Consider the following 15,644-nt stretch of genomic DNA (forward strand, 5'->3'; position numbering starts at 1 on the left):
TTAATCCATGTGGCATTTCTTTTCAGATTTATATTATCATCATCTCATTTATCTCTCTGCACTGAACTATACCGCAGGCAATACATTACCCAATGCCTCATAATATGTTTGCCAAAAAGATAAGATCTAAGGTCTGAAGAAAAAACATCTATACATATGACAAATTCATCAAGGAGATCTTAGACATAGCAGGCCTGAAGTCTCTGCTCATATTTTACTCAGGGACTGGTAAAAAACACTGATATTTTTACTGATTAAGGATGTCAGGATTTTACCTATGAAAATAGACTAAATACTGGCATGCAATAAAGAGCTTTCTCAATACAAGGGTTGAGAGTCACAGTAGAGTAATTCCTTGGCAAGACACCTAAAGTAATGTAGGGAGGTTTAACACACACACAGACACACACACACACACACTCTCTCTCTCTTACTACAATGTGCAGCAAGAACAGACCTACTTATAAAAAGTTTGCAGTTGCCCCACCAGCAATCTAAGGAATTGGTGTTTCAATAAAGTTGAATCATCTCCGTTCCTGGCCTCTCACATGAGTCTGTCACAGCATGTAGGGACCAAGAGTCAAGAACAAGGGAGACTGAAGAGAATCTCCTGCTTAGGGAGGGAGAATCTTATGCCTGCAATCCCTGCAATAAATCAGGGAGGGGAAAAGCTGATGAACATGTCCTCCCTCTTGCAGGGAATGAAGAAGAACCAAGATCCCCACTCTGTGGGAAGGATGGAGAGGAATCAGGTGCTCAGAAGTGCACAGGATACGGTTGGGACAATACGCGAATTTCCTTCGGTGGGTTTTCCCCTGCATTTCTAGAGAGAGTGGAGTTCAAATCTGCATCAAAAGTGAATTGGAGTCCCATGCTAGTCCCAAATGGACATTAGCTCATATCACACTGAGGTGAATTGGCAGTAATGGGTATGGGAGGAGGCTGCTTGCACAGCTGTAATCTGCATGATACCTGAATCGAGTCAGTGCAATCACGTTGTCATTTTTAGAGAGAACATTATAACACTCAGGAAGTCCTTGTCTAAAATTACCACCCAGCAAGCCAAACAGTCACAGTAATACAGCAGCCCAAGACTTTTTGAAATAAAAGTTCTGTTAACAGAAGACAGTCACACAATTGATAATAGTAGTCAAAATGCAAGTAGGGTTTGAAGAGGAAGAACAGGTGAAGAGATCCATTATGGGTCCAATTCTATCCTCAAATACCAATATGTGCAGCTCCGACATAAGGGCAGTGTTTGACCCTCCTTGATAAGGAATTGTATTTTTTGGAGAGTAGGTTCATTTCTGCATCATTTACCTAACAGGTTTTATTCTTGAGTAGAATGACCATGCAAATAAATTAAACACCAAATCAGGATTTACCAAACAATAATTTACAACAAATTTCAGAATCCTAGGAAAATGTCTCCCTCTCTATTTTAAGATTTTATCCTGCCACCCTTCTCCTCTGAATCAGAGTGTCAGCCATGCAAAATAAATTTGGATTTCATGGAGAGTCTCTGGCTTGTCTTACTTAGTGAGTTAGATATCTAGGCATATATCATCACCCCTGTATAATCATGTTATTTTATAACAACCCCAAAAGTTTATAAAAATAAATAATCTGATATATATATATATATAATTTTATTGTGCCTTTGTTCAAACTAAAGAAAATGCAAGTCTTGGGACACCTTGGATAATATAGCTGAAAGTATATTGGGTGAAGAGGTTGGGTTTTTTTATGTTATGCAAATGTTGCCTTCCCAATGTTACAAACTGTTATTTATTTGGTCTGATTTCCACTACGGGTCTGTTTTAAGAGGCGCTGTCTGTCAACACAGATGAGGAGATTGCACAATTCTGTCATACTATACCTAGTAACAAACTTCACTGCTCAAATTAAAACTTACCCTCCCCTCTATGCTGGCCAACGATAATATTATTTGTTCCTAGAATGCCTATGAACAACTGAATCTTCAGCAAGACAATCCAATGAAAGCAACATCTCATTTAAGCAACATCTCATAAAAAAGCTGGATATACGCCAAACCCCATGTCCCAAACATTGCTTCAACAGCATGTGAACAAAATACCCTCTTCCTCTTTAATCCTCCCTAGAAGAACAATAGCAATCTGAAACAAATTTTTAGCAGTTAAATTTAGCTATATTGGTATGCAAAAACTTTTACAGAGCATCACAAATATCCCATGAGATCACTCTATTCAAGGTACAATAACAAAGGCTCTTTCACACTAGGTCTTTTGTGTACAGACAGCACGAGGTATTTTCACTGCTGAAGCTACTATGACCAGCAGTCAGAGGCAACATGCAGAGGCAGCAGCAGTAGCAGCAGAAGAGAGTTTATTTGATACAAATATATTCAAAATAAATTATAACTGAAGGGGCTTGGGTCAAGGGAAAGTAATCCTGGAGAGTCTGCTGATGGGGAGGACTTATTCAAACACAAATCAACAGAGTCCTCAATGTGTTAATTTAAAATTCCCATTGGCTATCCATGGAGATAAATAAATTATATCTAATATATATGAATATATGAACACACTTCATACTGAACACATTTCATAAGGATTCAGCTACACATATGCAACTTTAAATTCAGCATGCTAGATAAAGATCAGGGTAACAGTAGCACAGGTTTTATCACAATTCTCTTGATATTTGATGTTGTGGTTGTGGAGAAAAACGTGATCCAAGTGCACCCTGAAGGCTCAAAAAACAATGTAACTTTAGTGCCCTCATGGCCACGATGGAGGCTGCTCTGCAGGCAGCTCTGGCCAACAGAAGGCACACGCAGGAATGCAGCAGGAAAAATCCCTTCCACCCCAGGGGCACCTGTTCCAAACCCCCCAGAGTGAACACGCACACCCACAGGAAAAGTACAATGGATATAAGAAAAGGAAATATTTATTTACGGAGGGATGAGAGGAGAAAAACAACAAGGGGAAATATAGGGGGAGCAGTAAAACAGGGTTGCATCCAAACCAAGGCCCCACGGGCCCAGTGGTAGCAGAGTCTGGAAGGGCAGACATTGAGCAATGTGTCTGCACACAGAGTTCAGGAGTCCTCAGCAAAGTTCCAGTCCAGAGGTGAGTCTTGAGTGCTCCTGGTCGTCTTCGGCGCCAGTGAACTTTCCCCCAACAAACCCCTCCGGTGCCCTCTTCTGCCGCTCTCTGCAAAGCCACACCGAGTGACCACTATCTAGCAACCTCTCTCCTTGATCCCAATGCAGAGTCACAAGCTCCAGTACTCAGCGCCCAATGCAGCTCTGGGCAGCCGTGATACTGGGTGCCAGTGTATCCCTGGCACAGTGGTCCTCCTGGCTCCTGTCCTGGGGTGTCCCTGATCAGCCCTGTTCTTCCCAGGCTTCAGGCAGGTTCTCTGCTGCTTCACTTTGTGAGGGCCTCTCTGGGCTGCCCCTCTCTCTCCCTCTCAGCTTCAGAGCCCCCCCTGGAGTTTCCCTCCTTTTTTTCTCACTTCTCCCTCCCCCCAGGAAAAAGATTTAAAGGGGCCATGCTCTCTAAACCCCAAAGGGGTTACAACAAAATGCAAAGAAAAGGAATCCCAAAAGTAATATTTGTAAGATCTCATGATTTTTAAGTCAATATCATGATTTTTTGGAGTTTGATTCATGATTTTTGGGGATTGTTAACATTATTTGTATAACGATTGTCACAGGGCCACAGGAAAGACTCCCAAGAAAAGAAAAGAGCAGTGAAAGGAGAAAGCAATTGCAACCACCCATCAGCTGGAGGCCTATAGTCTGGCAGTGCTGTCCAAAATGTGGGTGGAGCTTGTTGAGGAGGGGGCATGGCTAAGGTGCCAAGATGCCCTAAACACAGTGTATCCACTCAGCAGCAGTAGCTGGCAGAGCTCTTCTGGAATCCACCCTGTCTTGGGTGAATCCCTCCTTTGGTTCAAGGGGCCAGGCAAGAGTAATTGGCAATTCTCCATGCCAGCAAAAATGAATAAGGCTCAACAACAGTTGTTCATGAATATCTGGGGCAGGCCAGATGTAGTGAAACTAGTCATAATGAAGAACAACTGAAGTCCCAAGTTTTTTCAGTGCCTTCAATGCACTAATTAAATTTTTTATGATACAGCAATTCACACACACAGCAAAAGTGAGGGAGAGGAAAGTTGGAGAGAGGTGGCTGGTAAGTGAAAAACAGTGAGGGAGAGTGAAATGAAAAGAAATCAACCAAATGGAGAGAAGGTGATAATGAATGTAGGATATGGAATGAACAAAAAAGGATACTGAGTCAATGGAGGAGGAAGGAATGGAAATGAGTGAATGAAAGGGTAAATGAGACGAGGGAAGGGACAGAGTAAAAGGGGTAGGGAATAGGCAGCGGAAGAGACTAGTCAGGTTTAAACTTGAGCTTAGGCAGTCATTCTTTTTGCACTCAGAAAACAAAAGTTAGAGGGAACCTTGATCAGAGCAAATATATTTACCTTCTCCAGCAATGGAACCCTATCCAATCTGGCTTGTCAATGGGGCTAAATTAATTAGCATTTTTTAATATTGGCACTTGCTGCAACTGCTTTGGAATAAATGAAAGAAATCAGACCACACACAGAGTTCTGACACATTCTGGTAAATCAGCGCAAGCTCCTCCAACAGTGACCAGGAAATCAAGCACAGGGTCTATGATAATTTCCCAAAAGAAGGACAATACAGTAAAAACAGCACAAGACAGGCAGCAGCAGGTGTAAACTTACCACTAGAGCAATTGGGTCCCCCCCAGCCAGGCTCACACTGACAGGTGTTTGGAGCAATACAACGACCATGGACACATTTATCAGTACAGTGAGCTGTCAAAAAGAGAAATCAATAAAAATAAGAACATCTTGCACAAAAATAAAAACACACACCACACAATAGCCTTTTCACCAATCCAGCTGTTTTATATTTTTGTCTCAAATATCTTTTAAAAACAAGAAAAATTGTTGGTAAATTCATGTTTGGTAGCTTCGCCTGGGAGTCATTTTTTCAGACTTAACAAGTATTTTATAACCATACAACTTCTTCTCTAAGTTCAAAATCTCAAAATAAATTCCATTAAGGCTGCTCAAATACCATTTCATGCTTATAAGCTATGAGAAGATACTCTAAACTTTTGGAGAAAAACTCATGCCAGTTTTTGCTGCAGCAGTGAGTAAAACATGATTTTCTCTATACGACACATCAGTACTTTAATATTGATCTTTATGAATGACTGTATGACTCAGAAGCAGCACAGTGAAACAAACATGATCACTAGACTCATACAAAATGTAAACTTGCTGACTCCTCCTGCAATTATCATTGCCAGTGCTGAGTAGAGCTGGCTGAAATTTTTCATTTGAAACTTTTTTTTAAACAAACAAGGGCCTTTTTTGAAATTGGAAATTTGGGGGGGGAACTTTTTATTTTGACCAGCCCTAATGTTGAGTCTTTTGTGCAAGATGTGCTCTAGTGTTTGGAGCACAGAAGTGGGAGCCAGCGTGTTCTAATCCTGGGCATAAGACTTACACTAGGTCATCTTGGGCAAATCACAATCTTTTTGCTTCAATTTCCTCACCTATAAAATTGAAATACATGTTACTTGCTTACCTACATAATGGGGTGAACATGAATTAATGTTAATGTTTGCAAAGCTCTTTGAAGATGCAAAGCACAGTGTAAATTATTATTGATGAAGAATCAGAAACAGTGGTCTAGCCACTAGAAGGGCACAAATAGCTACATACCATTAGCATAGGATACAGGGAGGGAAACCTAGAGCAAGAAGGAAGCTATGGGAACCCAGAGCAGAGAGGAAGCAGCACAGAAAAGACTGGAATAGGGAGGGAATCGGGGCTGTTGTGAAGACATGTCCAGAGTAGGGATTGAGGTGAAGGCAGATCTTTGTTGGACAAAAAGGTCAAACTGCAAACAAGACAAAGACATCACCATACTGACTGAGGGGAAGAGCTTCTGTCAGTCACAGTGGCAGACAGGTCAATTAGTCCCAACTAACAGTAACATTATCTAATGCTTAGGCCAGGAAACTAAAGAAGCCTCATAGAATGCAGGCTCATTCACCTGCATGTCCACCAATGTTATGTATGCCATCATGTGCCAGCAATGCCCCTCTGCTATGTACATTGGCCAAACTGGACAGTCACTACGCAAGAGGATAAATGGACACAAGTCAGATATCAGGAATGGCAATATACAAAAACCTGTAGGAGAACACTTCAACCTCCCTGGCCACACAATAGCAGATGTAAAGGTAGCCATCTTACAGCAAAAAAACTTCAGGACCAGACTCCAAAGAGAAACTGCTGAGCTCCAGTTCATTTGCAAATTTGACACCATCAGCTCAGGATTAAACAAAGACTGTGAATGGCTATCCAACTACAGAAGCAGTTTCTCCTCCCTTAGCGTTCACACCTCAACTGCTAGCAGAGCACCTCACCCTCCCTGACTGAACTAACCTCATTATCTCCAGACTGATTTATACCTGCCTCTGGAAATTTCCACTACTTGCATCTGAGGAAGTGAGGTTCTTACCCACAAAAGCTTGTGCTCCCAATACTTCTGTTAGTCTTAAAGGTGCCACAGGACCCTCTGTTGCTTTTTACAGATTCTGACTAACACGGCTACCCCTCTGATACTTGACCTCATAGAATTGCCCATCACAGCTACTCTGCAGGAGTTAGGGGTGATATATATTTAAGACAATGACTGACCAATCACACCTCTCAAAGTTTGAAATCACTCTAGCAAAGAAAAACAAATAAAGAAAACTACATACACTGAAGGTACATCCCCAGGAAGGTCAGTTAATTTTTACACACACACACACACACACACACACACACATTGGAAATTTGGGGGGGAAACTTTTTATTTTGACCAGCCCTAATGTTGAGTCTTTTGTGCAAGATGTGGACAAGACTTCAGACTTGCATCTGAAGAAGTGAGGTTCTTACCCACGAAAGCTTATGCTCCCAATACTTCTGTTAGTCTTAAAGGTGCCAAGGGACACTCTGTTGCTTTTTACAGATTCAGACTAACACGGCTACCCCTCTGATACTTGACATATATTGTGGGAATTTTTCAACAACAAATTCAAACAACAGTAATTTCCAAAAGATACACATGGGATGATGATTCTCTCTGTAACATCTCCAAAGTCTGCCATTTGAAAGAAACATCCACAACAGAAACCTGATCATTTATACCAATGAGAAGTGAATCTTTGAGGGAGGGAAAAGAGAAATGGCTCGGCTGGTGTTTGCAAGAGGTTTAAGGAGGCTACATATGAATTGGACTTTTGTTGAATGGGTGGGAAATGCTTCAGCTCATAAGTTAATTAGCACTGAAGAATAAAAATATGTTCAACATTCCCACTGATTTTTTTCTAATTAAGAATAAGAGGCCAGAGTGGTCATCCTTAAGCTTTGGATGATAAAAAAAAAAAAAAAAAATGAAAACCCGTAGAGATCAGTCTGATAGATATGTGCCTCATAAACCAATAAAGGTTTTGTTTATTGAGCCCCAGACTGTAAACTTCATGGTTTCACAGCTTCTAATTTTCTCTCTGGATGCTTTGTGCTGGTAAGCTCTTTTTCAGAGGTGCATTAAAATGACCTTCATTAGAAATCTAGGTTGAGAAAATATATTTTTAAAGCACCAGCCAACCGAAAATATAAAGCCATCACACTGGGGTTTTTTGTGTTAATTTCCTAAATAATTAAATTAAATGATACATCATACTTTTCCACTAGTCTTATAACTAGATATGCACTACCTACATCACTGAAGACTCTTGCCCTAAATTAATGCTGCCTCACACACTAGAATAGCTACAAGTGTTTCCTCAGCCAAGTCTGCTGTAAACTTCCCAATGAACCATAGGGTTTACACAGTGATAGTGAAAGCAGCAAGCCCGAACTATGTGCATGTGTGGATAAACAGGTGATTACTCATATACTAAACCCAAATTTCTATGCAATGGGGCTACATAGTTCTGCCTTGGCCCCATTTTCATTATATCCCATTATGCACACTGTGAAATACATAGAAATAACATATGCAAAAGTTTATATGTGTTAATACAAGCCTAAATAATAATACCTAGATAATATCTTTATAACTTAATACCTCTGTAATACCTTTATCAGTAACTGCAGAGAAGTCTACTTACTAGGCTGTTTTAAACTTATAAAGCTAGAGATTTACAACCCCCATGAAAAGTAACTGTTGTTTTAAAAACAAAGTGAATTTAGTGCTGGTGAAATATGCCAGGTTGCCAATCCTGCAGATTGAAGTCCTTTATCTATCTATAGAGGAGCTACAGCATGTGCAATAGCAGTTCAGGCTTCACCACACAGCTACCAATGTGTCCTTGATCTCAAAGGACCTCCCCTAACAGTGAGCATAGTTCAGTTTCCCTCTCCATTAGTTCTTTGGCAACTCCACTAAAGCTGTTAACAAGGATGCATTAAGAGCCCTCTTTAAGTGGACATACACCCATCAGGCACTGAATTAAAACCACTGCCTCATTTCACATAGATTACAGATTAACCATCAGATGGCAAAGACTTTGAGTCACTAAAGTCCAGAACTGGTTTGGGTGACCTAAAGGTGAAAGACTCTGGCCCAGATTCTCAGTTGTGCCCAATGCCTTATGGGTACAGCAGAGGGGCACAAAGAAGCCTAGTGTATATAGAATAAAAGCAACCTTAGTCCATTCCACCAGCTGAGGACTACCATACTGCCTACACTATGAGTAGAGACTGCAGGGAGGTGGCATTGGATCAACTGCCATTTTGAAAGAAATTCGAATAGGCTTTAAACTAATATTTCACATCCAAAACTCCTGCTGACTCTTCTGGCCATTCCTTATGTACAAGGAATGCAGGATGAAGTTCATTGATATAAAGGATATTATATAACATGATTATTAAAATATTTTGGAAGCAATAATAAAGATAATTTAAAACATCAAATGAAAATACCATATTTACAAAATTCTACACAAAAGGAGATCCACATGTAATTCTTTACTTTCAAGAGGTTATACTAAAGTTGAGGAATATTTAAGTAATATAAGAAAGGCAGGATCACATCCTATGTGTGCCTAAGAAAGAAGAGAAAGGAGGGACATGAAACATTTCTTAGTTAAGCTTCTTAAATCCAAAAATATATATAATTCAATAAATTTTTCTTTCCATACTCAGGACACTAATATATCCATAACTGCTTACAGTCATAAAAATAATTATTTGTTTCTCATAAATCTTCTGTGGTTACTGTTGGACTCACAGCATCTGAACTCAAGCCAGCATCCTTAACATATGTTGTGTGAGGCAAAAAATACCACATCATCAAGTTCTGGCATTTTAAAACTCTAAGCTAAATTCAGAGCTGGCACCAAACAGAGCAACAGTATCTGCTCCAGTGGAAGGAAGTGCAAATAGGGGCATATTATCTGTGGAGGTGTGTAATGTGTCAGAAAAGATGTAAGAAGACTTGCACTGGGCTGTGGGTGGGATATGACTTGGACTAGTGAAAAAGCTGAACAAGGCATGGCATCAAGGAAAGAGGTCCTGTTTGCGTTATGGGCCACTAAAGAACTTTCAGACCTGATGCTAACATGTTGATGTACAAGGGTTGGTGTAACTTAACATTGAGTCTGTCTGGTTCAAATAGCACCAAGCAGTCATTGACAGTAGTAAGCAGCACGCAGAAAGCACATTCAGCACTGCCAAATCAACCAATGCCAAAACAACCACTTATATGAAAAAATGAGAGTATTTTTCAAATGAGAACACATTGCTGAGTAAGCTCAGTACTGCATATTAAAATGTAAAAAGTGTTATCTGCATAGAACATAGCCATTTTTATTATTATACTATTGCAACTGGTGGTGGCAAACTCTACACACACATATCACAGGATCGTATCATGGTGAGGGGAGATCATACCAAGGGAATTAAACCATGTTTAGTGAATATAATACAGTTTCAGATCAACTTGCGATTTTCAGACACTAACCACATTAGTCCTACCACCAGTACAAGGCCTCTAATTGATACTTGTCAGTTATCACGGGGGTACAGACAGACAGTATAACATTTAGAGAGAAGATTGCAATCCAGAAACCTCTTTTTACATTAATGTGCTACAGTACACCACCTGTGGTGCAAATTTAGACTTCTCTTCAATTCCACCATCTACTTAAAGTATTACACTTGAGTGTTGGAACTTATTAACCTTACACCTTTACTTGTGCACCAGGCCTGTCAGCTGTGAAACATAATCAGGTGAATCAAAATTTCTGAATGGCATTTTATGAATCCACACAGTAACTAAGAAAGTGATATGAAATTTCTTAATCATAAGCCATTGTGGACTGTGTTTAAACAGCTGTGCAGAGAATTATCTGATGTCAAAAGAAGATGCTGAAGAATTCACGACAGTAAATCTTGAAATGAGAAAGAGGGTTTGATCTTTAATACAAGGAATGCACAATTTTTTGAAGAACTTTGTCAAATATTTTGAAATGAATTAAACCTATATTGCTCAGGAATAGGACTAGGTGAAAATTTTCAGATTAATTTTTTTTTTCAACGAAAACTGCAGATTTGGATATACTGAACTGTGAATCTGCCAAATTATTTCAGCTGGAAAATAAATAAATAAATAAATTTTTGAAAAAGTCAAAGTATGTTTTTGACATATTTGAAATGAAATATTTAGATTTTTCAATTGAAAATGACTTCTCATTTTGAATTTTACTTCATTTTTTAAAAAATTATAGGTAAAAAAGCCCTTGAAAACAAAATGTTTCATTTCAGGTCAAATAAAATGCATTGTTCATCCTGAAATGATTTTTTTTTTTACTTTTACAGTTTGCTGAAACTTTTGAAAAAATGTTAATTTTGGGTCAACCCAAAACAATCACAACCACAAGCACTTCTTCTTTTCTTCAATGTTTTGGTTCTGCTACTGAACTGAAAAACTGGTTATTCGCAAAACTTCAGAGAGAAATATATTTATAAAGGGCTAAATCCCCAAGACCATACTTGGCAAAACTACATTTGAAGTTGAATGGCTAAATCATGACTCCACTGCCCTACAGGCATTGATCCAAGCTATAGCCCAGTTTTACCTCTGGGCCAGACTCTGTGCCCAAAGAGCAGTTAGTGGATATTGCATGTGTCCCTGTAATGGCCACAGAACAAATCTTAAGTCCCCATCCCCATTCCCTCTTTCACAGGCAGAGTTCATGAACCTGCCCTCCGTTGCTGTGTATGACAATGGGATCACTGGGGAATTATGTTGGGAGGAATGTCCCAGCATGGGGAGAAATGGGGAAGCAGGTTCTCCTTGCTGACCCACAACTGACAGGAGTAAGGAGATACAGTACCAGATAACTGCCAAATGGAGCCATCAGCCCAGAAAGGACACTGCAACTGAGAATGACCCTTCTAAGGCAAAAGAAGTGAGGAGGAGGAAGGGCTCATCCTTTACAACCTCCCTAAGCCACTTCCAAAAGCACGTGGTGTTGGTGGGAGTGGAGGCAAACAGAATTCTGATCCCCAGAATCCGCTATCCCCTGCACAGACAGCTCCCTGGAAGTTACTGTAGTCACTGGGGGAAAAGATCTGCAGAGAGAGACTGTGGAAAGCTCTTCTGAACTTCTGTGGGGCTCAACTGCAATCAGTTTTTCATAGATTCACAGATATGAAGGCCAGAAGGGACTACTGTGATCATCCAGTCTGACCTCCTTTATACCATAGTCCACAGAACGTCCACAAATTAATTCCTAGGCTAGAGCATATCTTTTACAAAAATATCCAATCTTGATGTAAAAATTGCCAGTGATGGAGAATCCACTACAACCCATAGTAAATCGTTCTGATAATTAATTATTCTCACTGTTAAAAAATTTACTTCTTATTTCCAGCCTAAATTTATCTGGCTTCAAATTCCAGACATTGGATCATGTTATATTTTTCTCTGCTGGACTGAAGAGCCCATTATCAAATACTTATTCATAGACTCATAGACTTTAAGGTCAGAAGGGACCATTATGATCGTCTTCTAGTCTGACCTCCTGCACAAAACAGGCCACAGAATCTCACCCACCCACTCTTGTATCAAACTCTTAACCTATGTCTGAGCTATTGAAGTCCTCAAATCATGCTTTAAAGGCTTCAAGGTGCAGAGAATCCTCCAGCAAGTGACCCGTGCCCCACGATGCAGAGGAAGGCAAAAAAACCCCAGGGCCTCTGCCAATCTGCCCTGGAGGAAAATTCCTTCCCAACCCCAAATATGGTGATCACCTAACCCTGAGCATGTGGGCAAGACTCACCCACCAGACATCCAGTTACCCAATTACCATTGACCTCAATGTCCTTAACTACTTTCTCTTTCAAAATTTTTTCCAAGATCTTGCATACTACAGATGTCAAACTAACAGGCCTGTAGTTACGCGGATCACTTTTTTCCCCCCTTTCTTAAAAATAGGTATTTATAGACTCTATTCAAACACCCCAAGCCATCTCTTTGTTAAGCTAAATAGATTGACCTCTTTGTCTATCACTATAAGCCATGTTTTCTAATCCTTTAATCATTCTTGTGGTGCTTCTCTCAACCCTCTTCAATTTAGCAACATCCTTCCTGAATTGTGGACACCAGACCTGGACATAGTATTCCAGCAGTGGTCGCATCAGTGTCAATTACAGAGGTAAAATAACCTCTCTACTCAAGATTCCCCTGTTTATGCATCCAAAGATTGCATTAGCCCCTTTGGCCATAGCATCGCACTAGGAGCTTGTGTTCAGCTCATTATCCACCTTGATTCCCAAATCTTTTTCAGAGTCACTGCTTCTCAGGATAGAGTCCCCCATCCTATAGGTATGGCCTACATTCTTGTTCCTAGATGTATACATTTAGCTGTATTAAAATGCACATTGTTTGCTTGTGCCCAGCATACCAAGCAATCCAGATCAGTGACCACTCCCCCTGTTCTTTTGTCATCTGCAAACTTTATCAGTGATGATTTTATGTTTTCTTGTTACCTGCAGTATTGGACATCCAAAATGAAGCTCATCTCCACAGAAGTAATAGAGGTGAGTGGGCTCTGGTATTTAGCCCACTGGTACGTTAGCCAGAGTACAATTAAAGGTCCAGTTCTGGCACCCTTGCTTATTCTGCATGTGGTCTCATTTAAATGAATGGATTGATTCTTTCTCTCCCCCCTAATTTTTGGGGGGAGTTATTTAGATTTCACATCTCCTTTAAACTAGAACAAAAATATATCTTTACTCAGATAATCTCCATTCCCACCCTGCTTGACAGAACGTATGACTTTGAGTCAGTCCTACTGCTGCAGTGATAATGAGTGATTTGATCTTAAAGAACACAGTAAGTGCCATCTAATTATGCATCAAGCAATATGATTGGCATCTGTCATGTGTGGGGTCTTCTCTCATTCTCTGTCTAAAGTAAAAACTGTTTTTATTTCTGAAAGTATAAGGGTCTAATTTGTGGGCAAATTAAATCCACCACTAGCAAAGGATGCTGACAAAGGCTTTTTCACAGTGCTTTACAGATATGTTTCCAGGGATGAACCTGCACTCCACAGCAATGGATTCTGGTTTCCCTCTAAAAAATTGAAATAAGTTTTGGCTGTGGTAGCCAAAAAGAATATATTGAGTAAATAGTGGTTTATGCTAGGTTGTTTGCTGATCGGGTTGTCTCACTTGCAAGGGCATTATCCATACTTTCCGAAACAAAAAGTTGGCACTATTTCATTCAGATGACAATGGCGTTATAGAATAATCTAAGAATTTAGCAAGTTTTCCTTCATAAACTCAATAAGTATGTCAATTTGACAGTCAGAATGGCTACAGATATTTGCTGGGCAGATTTTTCCAAATACATGCCTGGCAATGGGTTTGGAATCTAATTTTAAGAAGCATGGCATTTTATGGAACATGGTGTTCAAAGCAGGTCATAGAATCAGAGAAATGTAGGGCTGAAAGGGACCTAAGCCACATCTCCAGCACCGACCTGTGTGTAGAGAGCGGAGGAGAGCCATCTCAGGAATGGAAACTGAGGCAGTGCCACACTTGGCCAGCGGGGGGGGGGGGGGGTGCTACAGGGAAGCCACATCCCACAACATTAACATATTTCAGTGGTTAACTATCTTACAGTTAGGAATTTTCCCCTAATATCCAACCTAAATCTCCATTGCTGCAGATTAAGTTGATTACTTCTTGTTAGTATATGCGCAAAGTGCCTCAGGTGACACATGACCAGGATTCATCACCAAATTTGGTCAGCTGGTTGGATCATTAGCCTGCCCAGGCCAGGTTCTGATGGGGAGTGTGACGTGAATGCTGATCCATGCCCTCCCCGGATTACTTCTTGACCTACCTTTAATAGACATGGAGAAAATTTCATCACCATACTCCTTATAACAGTCCTTAACATATTTGAAGACTATTATCAGGTTCTCCCTCACCTTTCTTTCCCTAGATTAAACATGCCCAGTTTTTTTTAACCTTTCCTTATAGGTCAGGTTTTCTAAATCTTTTATCATTTTTGTTGCTCTTCTCTGGATGCTCTCCAATTTGTCCACATCTTTCTTAAAGTGGGGCACCCAAAACTGAACACTGTACTCCAGCTGAGGCCTCACCAGTGCTGAGTACAGCAGAACAAATACCTCCCGTTTCTTCCATCTGACACTCCTGTTAATATACCCCAGAATGACATTTTTCACAACTGCTTCATATTGTTGGCTCATACAGTTTGTGAAGCATTATAACCCCCAGGGCCTTTTCAGCAGCACTACTGCCTAGCCAGTTATTCCCCATTTTGTAGTTGTGCATTTGATTTTTCCTTCTTAAGTGTAGTAATTTCCACTTGTCTTTATGGAATTTCATCTTGTTGATTTCAGACTGATAATCCTATGGAAAATATTGCTCATATAGGATAGATAGATAGTTGTTAGATAGAAAGTTATTTTTATATTTGAATAATAAAGGTCCTAGTAGTAAAAGTCAATAGTAATTTGCCAAGTAAGAATCAATTATAGACCTAGCGAGTGTTCATGAGCTATATCCCTAACCAAATAGCACAGTATTCTGTGCCAGGAAAACTGAACCATACACAGTACTGATGCTTTCTCTCATTTCCATTTCCAAAATCCCATTTCCTGGTGGCAACAGTGGACAAAAAGTATGCTCCTGAGAATCTAACTGTTACCAAGGGAAGAAGTTTCACCCAGGACTATAACCCTTCAAAAGCCAGCCATGAAATAACATATGTTGTAATTGTTACTACTTTAGGGCAATAAATAGTGAGGTGCCAAGCTCCTCCTGAAAGCGGGACAGCAATGGAAGATAAGATGCTGTAAGAATTGTGAAAAACTCCCGGAAACAGCCAGCAGCAGGTCCAGCTCCTAGGTAGAGGTGCACGAGCAACTCTGCATGGCTCTCATCCGCAGGTACCGCCCCCACCCCAGCTTCCTTTGGTTGGCGAGCCGGTGTTTAGGGCGGGGGCAGCACGCGGAGCCCCATGGTCCCCCAGCCTAAGAGCCAGAACTGCTGCTGGCCGCTTCCAGGGTGCAGCG

At 40.4% G+C, this 15,644-nt stretch overlaps 1 protein-coding gene across 1 annotated transcript in view; it reads right to left on the reverse strand.

Moving 5' to 3' along the window:
- MEGF10 (multiple EGF like domains 10) overlaps positions 1–15,644 on the reverse strand; it is a 149,072-nt gene that overhangs the window by 85,763 nt on the left and 47,665 nt on the right. Inside the window, exon 5 of the mRNA XM_054032883.1 lies at positions 4,747–4,839. Within this exon, the coding sequence (XP_053888858.1) occupies positions 4,747–4,839 (93 nt within the window). The remainder of the gene's footprint in view (positions 1–4,746; positions 4,840–15,644) is intronic.

The sequence above is a fragment of the Malaclemys terrapin genome, chromosome 6 (genome assembly GCF_027887155.1).
Source record: "Malaclemys terrapin pileata isolate rMalTer1 chromosome 6, rMalTer1.hap1, whole genome shotgun sequence".
Classification (NCBI taxonomy): Eukaryota; Metazoa; Chordata; order Testudines; family Emydidae; genus Malaclemys; species Malaclemys terrapin.